Raw genomic sequence first — 13,308 nt, 5'->3', positions numbered from 1 at the left:
GGTGTGACAATCCAACAAGCGACTCTTGAGTCTCCATTAAATCTTAATACATTTTTCTTGTTGTTTTAATCCAAGGAGCGTAAATTTCCGAAATTTGTATCCAAAGAAATGGAAAACATGTTTATCGAGGAGCTGAAGTCTTCTGTCAACCTGCTGATGGCAAACTTGGAAAGCATGCCAGTGTCCAAAGGCGGCTCGGAGTTCAAGTTACAGAAGCTAAAACGCAGCCACAACACCTCAATCATTGACCTGGGAGAAGAAAATGAAAACCAGCTTTCAAAGTCCGATGTTGTGCTGTCTTTCTCCTTGGAGGTAAAAGCTACAAACTGTCTCCATTTGAACATATAATGTGCTGAATTAGTGTGATTAAGAATCACACCAATCAATGCCTAGCCAGTTTGAGCCATGAGAGTAGATATTAAAATAACAGCTTGAGGGGCAGAGGTCAGTAAAAGGATTTCCTAATCCCCAAGCGGGGCTTTCTTCCCTTTTAGGAAACAATTATAAAATGCTTTTACCAAGCTTCATAATATGCCCTTTTAGATTTCTCCCATCTTCTTAGAACAATCTATGGAGATTATACTAATGTGAAATTCAAGGTAGTTTGTATCAAGTCGCTCAAACAGTAGTGTAATTAACTAGCATCTTCACAGTGTCGCAATGTTTGTACCAAGTGTAGAAGCCATGAGCTAAATTCATTTGCAGGGCAACTCCACTGAAATTGGGTGGAATTAATCCAGAGACTAATTTGAATACCTCCTTTCTCTATACTACCTAAAAACACTCTGTTTCAGGGAATTGCAAAGTTTCATTCTCTTTGCTCTTTGCAATAATAGGGTTATGTGGGTTTTTTAATCAAAAATAGAACTTCTGGGATAGAAATATTCATCAGTGTAATTTCATCGAGACTTTATTACTGGTTCCTAAACTACTAAAACCTTGTGCTTTAGGCGTCTTTGCATTTGATTATTGCTAAGTAGAGATGTCACTTTATTCCTCAGAGAGACAAGGTGGCCAAGGTAATATCTTTTATTGGACCAATTTCTGCTGGTGAGAGAAACAAGCTTTTGAGCATACACAGAGTGGACCTGAAAAAGATGTAAAATGAAATAAAGAGGATTTATATTTACCATTTCCTCCATTCTTTTCTATTGTTTTTTCTGCTAAATATCCCCTGTGCTGTGTAAGTTACACCAATTTTCACCATTACCCCAATTTAACAACATGCAATTTACACCACTGTTTACAATATCACTGAATTCAGCGTTTAAAATATCTAAGGTAATATTGGCTTTACGATATTCGCAATATTCAGTTCAGCCTTATTGGAAATTTGGTTGTGTCTGAATCCAGGGCTAATGTCTTTGATGTCGACATCAAACAGGGCATAACTATTATGTGCTCAGGTATCAAGAAACAGTGAAATGTCACAAAGCACTAGACCTACTTGTAAGAAAAATATGTGCCATTCATAAACGAGCTGTTCATGACAATGTGGTTTAGCATGTTTATCCCTACTGAAACGGATTCAGAAGGAATTGTAAGTGGCGCTTTGAAGTTCTAGAGGGTGAGCAATCCATTCATATGCACAAAACATTTGCACAGCCAAGAAACATTGATTCATCAGAGAGTCTGCAGAGATCTCTGTACGTATGAGAGAATCTGCAGGCGAATGACAATGTATCAGGGAAGATATAGCATGGAATTTGAAATTTTAACTTATACGCTGCATCTCTAGTTATAAGAAGAACAAAAACATCCATGTGATTTCTTGATGAAGACACATTGTTAACGTGATGATTCATCAACATTAAAAGAAGGAAAAAGGAAATTCCTTCTAAAAAGTTTTGATAAGACGGACTTAAGGTTGGAAATTATATATATTGTGTTGTAAACAAACACATGCATCATCCTACTGCACTTCCTGTATAATGACACTCGTTGATGAGTCATCTACAGGGACTGAACCCTTGCTCTCTGGACCTAAACACATAAGCTTCTCCTGCTTGAGCTAAGGGATCAGTTCCATTAGCTTACCCAAAGTAGCAGACTGATAAGTCTCTATGTGGCCTAGCCATTGGAAAGGGACAGAGAGCCACATTCTGCTAGTGTGGGTGATGGAAAGAACTGGGATTGACAGAATTTGCAAAAATATTAGCAGAAGGTGAGTCCAAATGGCAGCGCTGATAGTGATATGGATTGTTGATGTTTTGTGGGTGGCTTCTTGGTTGGATCTCAGCCCCTCACAGGGATTATTTATTGGTCTTACTGTGTTGTGAAGTTGAAGGCATTCAGTACCCCACAAGAGCAGATCCATATCATACAGACGCTCCCCGGGTTATGCAAACCCGACTTACGCAAATCCGGACTTACGGAAAAAGTTCCGTCAATTCCCTAAGGTTTTATTTATTTATTTTTTGACGTAATTGTCGGGTGTACGTTCCCAACTTACGCAAAATTCGACTTACGCAAGGCGTTCTGTCACTTCCGGAATGGAGCACTTGCATAAGTCGGGAGCGTCTGTATATATTTGGGCAGTCTCCCTGATGCAAGATAGGGTGACCAGACAGCAAATGTGAAAAATCAGGACAGGGGACGGGGGGTAATAGGAACCTACATAAGAAAAAGACCCCAAAATCGGGACTGTCCCTATAAAATTGGACATCTGGTCACCCTAATGAAAGAGCTTCAGCTGAAAGAGCTAATTTGCTGTTGTGTTGCTCAGTACTTTCCTTACACTTCCTCTCTTCACTCCATAGGTCGTCATAATGGAAGTGCAGGGTCTAAAATCCTTAGCTCCAAACCGCATCGTTTATTGCACTATGGAAGTAGAAGGTGGAGAGAAACTGCAGACTGACCAGGCAGAAGCTTCGAAACCAACGTAAGTTTCTCTCCCTCTCCTGCACGTTCTTCTCTGCTCCGTTGCTGCACTGTTCTCATGAAAAGTCAACAAATGTGGAGAACGTACATTCATAAATGTATAGATATCAAGGCCAGAAGGGATCATTAGAACTTGCATAGGGAAAGCTTCGTTCATTTATTTCCAGATGAGAAACCTATACAGAGCTTCACCCTGCACCAAATGAACAGCAGATAGGCCTATTTAAGCAAAGCCCATAAGCACATGCTCAAGTCCCGTTGAAGATAATGGGAGTTAAATATGTGCATAGTGTTTATTTGGTCCAGGACCGTTTTGGGTATGTATCCATCATCTCATCCTTCCTGTCGTGTCTTTGGAAGTACAGTATTCTAGGAAAGAAAAACAAGGATGATGGAAAAGGACCTCCCTTTTGAAAGGCAGCATTAATGAAGAGAGAAGGGGAACTGAAAAGCATAGATGGGGGGGGCGGGGGAAGGGAAGGAGCCTTTAAAATACTTTCAAGAAACATTGGTGGGGAAAGAAGAAAGGGAGCCTGAGCAGAAGTTGGTGATGGGTGAGAACGTGCAGGGACAGCAGCTGGGGACGTGAGAGAGAATGAGTCACATGTCAGGGATGTTAGTCATGTCACTTGCTGCACGACTGGAGAATACTCAGGTACTGCAGTGATATGTTATAAAGACCTACATCGACTAGAGCAGCGGTTCTCAAACTATTGTACTGGTGACCCCTTTCGCATAGCTAGCCTCTGAGTGCGACCCCCTGTATAAATTAAAAACACTTGTTGATATATTTAACACCATTATAAATGCTGCATGCAAAGCGGGGTTTGAGGTGGAGGCTGACAGCTCGCGACCCCCCATGTAATAATCTTGGGTCCCAACCCCCAGTTTGAGAACCCCTGGACTAGAGAGCGTGAAGAAGATAAAAGAAAAGCGGGAGAGAGGAAAGAGGGTGCATTTTAGCATCCTTTCATTTCCTCTTCACTTTTTACTCCTTTTGTGCCTCCATGTCCCACTCAACCTTCTCCTCTTCCCTTTCCCTGACACCCTGTCCCCTCATGTGTTAGTCTTTTCTAGTCTCTTAAGCAAGGGGGCGGGGGCCAGTTTTGGGAATGATGGAAATAAAGCGCTTTCTTGTCCAGGGCTCCAGAGAGCGATTGGAGAAACCTCTGCAGGGATTCCAGAGCTTGGCTCTGCTTTGTGCTGTGCCGAGGTCTCAAGCACCTGGTGCGGAGCTGGGCGCCGCTGCAATCTATTGGCTCGCGAAAGGAAAATTCCATTTGGTTAAAAGGGGCTAGATGTGAACCACCAAAGGGAATGCCCTCTCCCTGCTGCCGTCTTCCCACCCTCCTCTTTGCTGTTCTCTGCTCCTCTCCCCTGCAATACCTAGCACCACCCCATTCTCCCCTTCCACCCGCTGCCCCATGCTTCATTCCATCAAGGGGCTGGTGATGGGGAGGTGACAACTGTTATCATGGGAGATAGGTCTTTTCTCACATGCCTCTGAATCTAAATCCTGACCGGCAACACCCCCTGCTATTCTAGTCCTGAGTGGGAAGATTGGCTAGGTGTGCAAACCATCTCTGTCAGCTGGGCCCTGAGAGTCTCAAAAGCAGGCGGAGCTCATACCAAAGCTGCTAATGAAAATGCCAGTGGCACGAGGTAAATATTGTGCACAGCTCTGATTGGCAACGTTTGAGAGACAAAAAGACCCAACGGCGTTTTCCCTAGGATTTTAAGAAAGGGCCAAGACAAAATTCCCTCTGGACTCTCTCCACACCAGGAAAGACCCAGAGAGATCCTACAGTATCCGCCCCAAGCCGCCTCATTTTTTAAATACAACTTTTCTCCCTGTAGCCCAAGCTAGTCATTGGGGGTGAGCAAAGTGGTTTATTACATGCCTTGGTGGGTTACTTGAGAGGCAAGGCAAACTCTAGAGATTTGCCTCTGAATTTTGGTGAGTTATATATCCTTGGTCTTGGTGGGAAATGACGTGTGATGCCATCGCTTTTCTCTTTCCTCTCCTTCCTTTGCACCAGAACCTGCGGTGTGTCCTTTTTCCTTCTCTCGTTACTCTTTTAGTGGCACGGGAACATTTTATGAACGGAGCCAGTTGAATCGCAGGAGCTGCCTAGGGGCCTGCTCAAAGACCTCTCTGACTGCTCCTGGGGATATATTGAGCCCAATGGGGGCACTTGTCCATGTCCCACCATACACAAGAGATAGTGGAACCACTGCACGTAGGATTTATGGGTAAAATGTAAAACAATAGACTCTACTGGCCTGATTTTCCAAAAGTGCTTAGCTCCCATCAGCTCTCCTTGAGAAAACTTGGATCTAAATGACTGTTTAAGAGAAATTCCAAGGACGTGGGATTTCTCAGCTCTGCAAACCATTACTTAATTTGCAAAACAAGGCTTCCAGCACCTGGAACCAAAATCAAATTAGTAGGTGTCTGTGTGAGGAAGTAGTAAGCAGGGTCCCCAGCGTACATATATCATCAGCACTGAACAGCTTTCTTGGATTAATCTTGGCCTCAGATCAGCGTTATCAACGTTTCAGTCTCCCTGCCCAATAGGAAATCCTGAATTTGTTTACCCAGCCTAGCTGCCCAGTTACCTATCGGGCATGTTATACGTATTTCGGGTGTTTTATAGTACAAATATAGTACAAACACAGAAGCGGAAAAGATGGTATGTTATGCACCATTTCATACGGGCCAGTTTCACTCTGGTGTGGGCTGACTATAGAAACCAATGCCATCAAGGTAGTGGAAGGCACCAGAGAGCTGCAGTTATTTAAGCAGGCTAATGTGTCATACATGCAAAGGACAACTCATGGTACCTCACTGGAGTCAGATGATGTTGGCACCAACTTACACCAGCTGTACATACTGGCACCGGGTAGTAGAAAAGCTGTTTCAGCATTTGTTTGGGATAACTTGAATAACTGATACGTGGTTCTGTCACTCATGAGTAATGTGACCATCCCAAACTCATGCTGATAAAATCTTTCTACCATACCATTGTGTGTACGGACGCTCCCCAGGTTACACAAGACCCAACTTATGCGAATTCGCACTTATGGAAAAAGCCATAAGCCAGAAATAAGATTTTTGAGTTGCAGAAATTTTTGCGTAACGTACGGGTATACATTTCCGAGTTATGCAAAATTGGAGTTACGCGAGACTTTCCAGAACGGAACGATTGTGTAAGTCGGGGGCGTCTGTATATGTATATACATTGGTTCTTAGACATATGTCTATGCATAGTTTTCAAAATGGGTTCCTAAACTTAGACTCCGAAATCCATATCTAGGTATTTAAATAAGCAGCCAGCTCCCATTGGAACTTCTGGCTGCTTGGCAATTTTGTAAATCGGGCCACTTACTCGGGTCCCTGAATCAGGATTTAGGAGTCAAACTTTAGGCTCCCATTTTTGAAAAGCTTGGAGCTAGAGCAGCATCTCTCTGTAGAGAGAAATAGATCTACCTCCCACATGAGAGGCTCTTCCCCGTCTGTGAGCACTAACCGGGAATGCTCTTGCTCACCTATGAGTGTACCGGTAAGCACATTTTTCACTCTGCGTCCATTATCCAGAAGTGCCTTGCCTTTCACATGGTATGTACTATAGCCGTGTGATACAAAGCAGCTGAGATTGCCTTAGCTGAATCCACCTACATATGCACTTATATTACCCATGACTACCGTTGTTTCCAGCATGTTCACTGCATACCAAAAGCTCTTAGGATATGTTTTTCTTCTCTTCACTGGATGCCATTTGAAGACAGAGATTTAAAAAAAAAAAAAAAAGGTCCCTCAGCTGAAGCCCAGTTGCCATTAGCCTAGTGATCAATAGGATGTCCATCAAGCTTTTATGCTAGCTTTACTCCTACTGCAATCTGATTTCCTCTACTGCTAACTAAAACCTAGTCCCAGACTGTGTTTTCCATTTCCTTGTCTCCAGTTGCTTCCATCCCTCTGGCAGTTAAGAGCAATGTTCCCTCTCATTTTTTATATCCATGTGCGGAATGAATTGAATTAGATGCACCAGTATGGAGGTGATATGTGGCGGGGTGGGGCCAAGGGGTTCGGAGTGTGGGAGGGGGCTCAGGGCTGGTGCAGGGAGTTGGGGTGAGGGTTCTGACTGGGGGTGCGGGCTCCAGCTTGGGGCTGAGGATGAGGGGTTCAGGGTGTGGGAGGGGGCTCAAGAGCTGGGGCAGAGTGTTGGGGTGTGAGGGCTGCAGCTGGGGGTGTGGGCTCTGGGGTGGGTCTGGGGATGATTTTGGGGTGCAGGCTGCCCCAGGGCTGGGGCCAGAGGACTCCCCACATCCCTCTCCCTGCCGGCAGCAGCTCTGGGGGAGCAGCCCCCTTCTCCCCGCTGGCAGCATGGATTTCCGGGGAGGGGCCCTCCCTTTCCTTGCAAGTGATGGTTTGCCTAGTGTTTGCTGGTTAGAAAACCCAGCAACCCTTCTGTAACCCTTCATGCAATTCCTTAGTTTGCTGAGAGGACATCCTAGACCTCTTTTAATCCCTGCTTTTTCAAATGTAATGGTCTTCCCTGTTAATGATGTAGCATCTGTATTAATGTCAAAGGAGAAAATGATTTTGTGACTTTTGCTTGCTAATTTTGGGGATTATTCATTTTGAAGCAATATCCATTTGGATGAAAGACCGTTTTCTCCCTTGATTCACTAGAGAGTCTTGGCACTTTTTAAATGAAACTCAAACTGAACAGCTTTATTGTGTAAAGGTCAGAACCTGAGTTACGCCAGGAGGCCCACTTTTCCTCTGATTCCCAAATCTTCAGATTTTCTTTCTCCAGAGAGCATCACAAATCCCACTGGAGGGATGAGGAAGATGAACTAGATGACCTAATAAGTCAATTCCATCTCGTATTTCTATGATTTTTTTTAAGATTAGTTCCAAGCACACCTTTTTTTGTAGATGACTGTGCCACAATGATAGTTTCAAAGGCTGAAGAAAACAAAGCTGAAAATCATTGCTTGAACTAGAAGCTGAAAGTTTCAGATTGCACTCCGCATCTGTACAAAAATAATATAGCAAACACACATTTCCAGACCGATTTTCCAAGATTTTTAAGGCGGTAACAACAAAAATTGGCATTTTCGTCTGACTTTTTTTTTTACTTAATTTGGGTTGCCCGAATATGATGTGAGTTCAGATGTTAAAACCTCGTATATGATGTAAGAATTATAAGGGTTTTTTAATGTGAAGCTTACAGCAAGTTTCTTATCTGAACAAAAAAGCACCATCATAGAGGTTTAGAGCACAGTCCTGCAAACTGTATCCCCTCTGAAGTCAATGCATGAAATCCTGGCCCCTCCGAAGTCAATGGCAAAACTCCCTCTGGCTTCAATGAAGAAAGGATTTCACCAATGTGACTAAATAAAAATCCTTCTCCTTCGAGAGATGTCCCTGTGGGTGTTCCACTCCAGGTGTCGGTGCGCTCCTGCACCTTCGCTTGGAGATTTTTACAGCAATACCCGAACGGGCCGCGCACACGCGGTGCCTGCCTCGCACGCCAACCATGCTTCAATAGTGCGTGCGCATGCGCAGCCGGGCTCCTCAGTTCCTTCTCTACCATCCCCAGCCCGAGACAGAGCTCAGCAGATTCGTTCAAAACATTTTCATTTTGGCTAGTTTCTACACAGTTTTACCCAGTAATTGGTAGATAAGTTTGAACTCTCCTTTCCCCATTCTCTCCAACAACAACAAAAAAGTTTTGTTTTTCCCTTCCCGTCTTTCCTGTCAGTTAGTTAGACAGTTCGTACTGTGCCTGGCTCACCAGGTTTTAAGAGATGCACTCCGTGTAGAGACGCCATTCCTATCTCGGACAGCCACTCTCAATGTGTTCCCTGTTTGGGGGAGTTAACTGTTAAAGACTAGGGCATGAAAGGACAGAGACATGAGGCTCAATTAATCTTAACACAGAAGTGCCTCAGACCTCCCTCCGACCCAGGTGTGTAGTCATCCTCAAGACAATGTCCGCCTAGGTCAGCAAAAAATTAAAAAACAGGAAAAAAACAGCCACTCTCCTCGCCTCACAGAGACCAACCGCTTTCCAAATGATCTCCGAGCAGGTCTGTCTCGTCAGTGCCGACTGCTCCGCGGCTCAGTACGTACCACACTCCAGACACCTCCAGCACTGCCCGTATCTCGGTTGCTGCCGATGCACACTGCTCCGGTGCCGAGGCTTCAGACTTAAAGTTGCCTGCCTCTTCTCGTATTCCAAGGCCCTACCACCCTGGTATGGACACCCGTGGGTGGGACCACCCCTGCCATTCTCCGGACAGTGGCATTGCTGGAGCCCGTGGAGACACCCTAGTGACTGACACAGCCCCAGAAGTGGTGACATCAGATCTCCTCCTGAGCCTCTGCACATTTCTGCGACTGAAGGACAAGAATAACCTGCAACCCTGCACATGGAAAAGGGGGCACCTGACACTTCTCCGACCAATAACAACTCAGCTCCCTCACCTAGGGTGACCAGATGTCCCGATTTTATAGGGACAGTTCCAATATTTGGGTTTTTTTTATATGGGCTCCTATTACCCCCCACCCCCTGTCCCGACTTTTCACATTTGCTATCTGGTCACCCTACCCTCCCTGGACAAGACTATTATGCCCCCACCTCCAATAATAACAGATGATTTTACTCATTTTCACGACCTCTGCAAAAGAGTGCCTGATGCACTCAAGATTACTCTGGAAGAGGTGTCGGAAAATCAGCATGAGCTGACCAACATATTACAATCTTCCAGCACATCCAAGATTGCCCTCCCTATTAACACAGCCATTCTGGGCCCTGCTAAGAATATCTGGCAGACACCAGCCACTATAACACCTACCTGCAAACACGCAGACCGGAAATACTATGTCCCATCCAAGGGCTCAGAGTTCCTTTTCACACACCCAGCACCAAATTCACCGGTGGTTGAAGCAGCCAACCAAAGGAACAAACAGCAGCATTCCCGGTCCACCCCCTCTGACAAGGACAGTAAAAGACTAGATATACTCAGTCGAAAAGTTTATGCGTCATTTACACTGCAATTCAAGGTGGCTAATTACACGGCCCTACTGGTCAAATATGACCACAGAAATTACGGGAAACTCATGAACTTTATTAATGACATTCCAGAGGACAAGAGAGAGCAATTCAAAGCCGTAGTCTCTGAGGGACAAATCCTTTCTCGCACAGCAGTACAGGCTGCTCTCGATGCTGTTGACGTGGCTGCTGGGTCCACCGCGACGGCCGTCGTTATGCATCGGGCTTCATGCTTTACATCTTCTTCTTTCCCACGCGACATTCAAAATACCGTGGAAGCTCTCCCCTTCGATGGAGAGAAGTTATTCACTACAAAGACCAACAAAGTGTTGCACACCATGAAGGACTCCAGAGCGACACTCAGATCCCTAAGCATTACACACCATCAACTAAGTTTATGGAGATATACCTATCTCATAGAGCTGGAAGGGACCACGAAAGGACATCGAGTCCAGCCCCCTGCCTTCACTAGCAGGATCAAGTACTGATTTTGTCCCAGATCCCTAAGTGGCCCCCTCAAGGATTGAACTCACAACCCTGGGTTTAGCAGGCCAATGCTCAAACCACTGAGCTATCCCTCCCCCGACTGATTTTGCCCCAGATCCCTAAGTGGCCCCCTCAAGGATTGAACTCACAACCCTGGGTTTAGCAGCCAATGCTCAAACCACTGAGCTATCCCTCCCTGCTCTAGAAGGAGACAATATAGGTATCAGCCTTACCAGTGCCCATATCATCTGGCCTACACTCAACATCACCACAGGCCATATGATCAACAACGCCAGAGACCTAGGCACCAGCAACACTGCCCCATGCCGTCAGCACCGTCCCAACCCCCTCCACCTAACGAGCAGATTTGAAGCCTTGGACAAGGGTATAGAAAACCTCTCACCCACTCCAGCGCTCATACTACCTATCCAGATTTTGGGGCACCATTTGCTCCCTTTCTACCACAACTGGCAGGCCATCACTACAGACAAATGGGCACTAGAGGTCATCAGAATTTTTTTCAGTCACCTGGAGTGGGGCACCCACAGGAACATGTCCCTGTGGGTGCTCCACTACCCATCCTGAGTTGGAGCGGTCTCTGTTGTAGAGAAGGAACCGAGGCGCCCAGTCACGTACGTGCGCTGTTGGGGCACAGTTGGTGCACGAGGCCTGTGCCGGTACTGCTGTAAAAATCTCCGAGCGAATATGTAGGGACGCACCGACGCCTGGAGTGGAACACCCACAGGGACACTCATCTCGAACATCAGTTACTGCACAGATGAGTAAAGATTTTCAGGGTGAGGGCCTGCTATTTAGTACACATGAAGCAAAAAGTGCACCTTTACTGCTGATTCACAAGAGAAGTGTGACATAGACATTATTTTATCTTGTGGTTTTGTTTGCCAGCCTCCTCTATCTAAAAAATGTGCTTTCTTCTTCAAAGAAGGCAAATATGATGCAGCATCCATCATTTTAATTTTTTAAGATTTCATTAATGTTTTAATTGTTTTATGTTCTTATGTTTTGAGTTGCTGTTGACCCTGAAATTTTTATATATATATGAACTGTTACATCTTTAAGAAAAGACAAAATGGAGGCTGTATGGTATTTGTACTTTTCATCAAGGACTTTTGGCTAAAACTGATAGTCCGTACACCAAAATACAGATGCCATTGATTATCAGCATTACAACCTGAATGAACTAGACTCTTACTTCCACAGGGAATGTTTGTTATAGGGTTACCATCCGTCCGTATTTCCCCAGACGTGTCCGGCTTTTGTGTCTTTAAATAGCCATCCGGGAGGAATTGGTAACAAGGTTAAAAGCTCCGGGATTTTTCCCCTCCCCTCCCTTCCATGCAGATTGCGGCTGCTGATTGGGCGGCTGGGCCTGATTGAGCCGCTCCCATTGACCTCCAGCAGCCAGAGCCCTCCCCTGCTCCCCCCTGCTGCCTGCAGCGTGTTTTGCCTACACATGGGCATGGTAAGGGGAGTCCCGGGGGGCAGTCAGGGAGCAGGGGGAGGGTTGGATGGGTCCCCGGCCTCCACCTGCCACCCTCTCTGCCTGCCTGCCTCTCTCTTGCCTGCTTGTACTGCCAGAGCCGGCAGCAACTGCTGTCTGCTGCCCCCGGGTCCTAGTGCCCCCCCATCCACTAAAGGCAAGACAGGCTGCCCTTACCCTGCCCTTCCACCCTAGCCCCAAGCCTCTCCAACGCCCCAAACCCCTCATCCTCTGCCCCAGCCCTCATCCCCTCACACCCTAATCCTCTGCCCCAGCCCTGAGCCCCCTCCTGCATCATGAACCCCTCAGCCCCAATCCTCATCCCCCTGCAGCCTAATCCTCTCTTCCATCCCTGAGCCCCCTCCTGCATCATGAATCTCTCATCCTCAGCCCCACAGCCCTCACCCTTGCACCCCCTCCTATCCCCAAACTCCCTCCCAAACCCCCTCCCCCTCCTCCCACACCCCCTCCTGCCCTCAAACTCCCTCCCAAAGCCTGCAGCCCCTCCCTTTGCACCGCCTCCCACCCCCAAACTCCATCCCAGAGTCTGCACCCCTCACCCCCTCCTACACACCTACCCCCTGCCCCAGCCCGGAACCTGCACCCAAACTTTATCCCAGAGCCTGCACCCTGCACCTCTCCTGCACCCTAATCCCCAGCCCAGGACCTGCACCCCAGACCTCCTCCCCCAACCCAACCTCCCTCCCAGAGCCTTAGGCAGGTGAGGGGGGTGGTTCTGGGCACCACCAAAATTTCTACAACCCTGCCACCCATGCGAGTGGATAAGGGTTGGGGCAGTGAGGAGACAAGTAGGGCCCTAGGGGGGCAGTTAGGGTGGGGGGTTCTCAGCAGGGGGCAGTCAGGGGACAAGAAACGGGGGGTTGGAGGTTCTGAGGGGGGTTGTCGGGGGGGGGAAGTGGGAGGGAGTGGATGGGGTGGGGCGGGACTAGGGCGGGGCTCCTCCGCCCCCCCCCCCAGTGTCCTCTTTTTTGATTGTGGGAATATGGTAACCCTAGTTTGTTACCATATTAAAAGTAAGTGGCAGACTTCTGAATCTGCACTGATACAGTTGTGGAATCAGGGTAGTATTCTATAAGCGTTAATTTCCATTCTGAAGACATAAAAGATGCTGCTACTCTTCCAACTTTGCCTGGTTCTGTGCCAGAAAAATATGAATATTCAGTAATCTGTATCAAAACAATACAGTTGAAAGTAAGGAAATATTCTCAATCAAAGAGTGCCCTCCAGCAGAGCTCACTTTCCAGAAATATTTTTAAATCCATCTCAGAGGGGGAAATAGCAGAGCTGTGCTTGGAAGAAAATTTCCATAAGAACCTGCAGTTCCTATAATTTTAGGTATTTTTGCTGCTTCAG

At 46.6% G+C, this 13,308-nt stretch overlaps 1 protein-coding gene across 9 annotated transcripts in view; it reads left to right on the top strand.

Moving 5' to 3' along the window:
* Positions 1 to 13,308, top strand: part of CADPS (calcium dependent secretion activator) — a 357,481-nt gene that overhangs the window by 155,455 nt on the left and 188,718 nt on the right. For all 9 annotated transcript variants that reach the window (XM_054035472.1, XM_054035467.1, XM_054035476.1 and 6 more), the window contains exons 5-6: positions 76 to 312; positions 2,760 to 2,881. In XM_054035472.1, coding sequence (XP_053891447.1) covers positions 76 to 312; positions 2,760 to 2,881 — 359 coding nt within the window. The remainder of the gene's footprint in view (positions 1 to 75; positions 313 to 2,759; positions 2,882 to 13,308) is intronic.

Source organism: Malaclemys terrapin, chromosome 7 (genome assembly GCF_027887155.1).
Source record: "Malaclemys terrapin pileata isolate rMalTer1 chromosome 7, rMalTer1.hap1, whole genome shotgun sequence".
Lineage (NCBI taxonomy): Eukaryota > Metazoa > Chordata > Testudines > Emydidae > Malaclemys > Malaclemys terrapin.
This window is presented reverse-complemented; position numbering and strand designations above follow the sequence as displayed.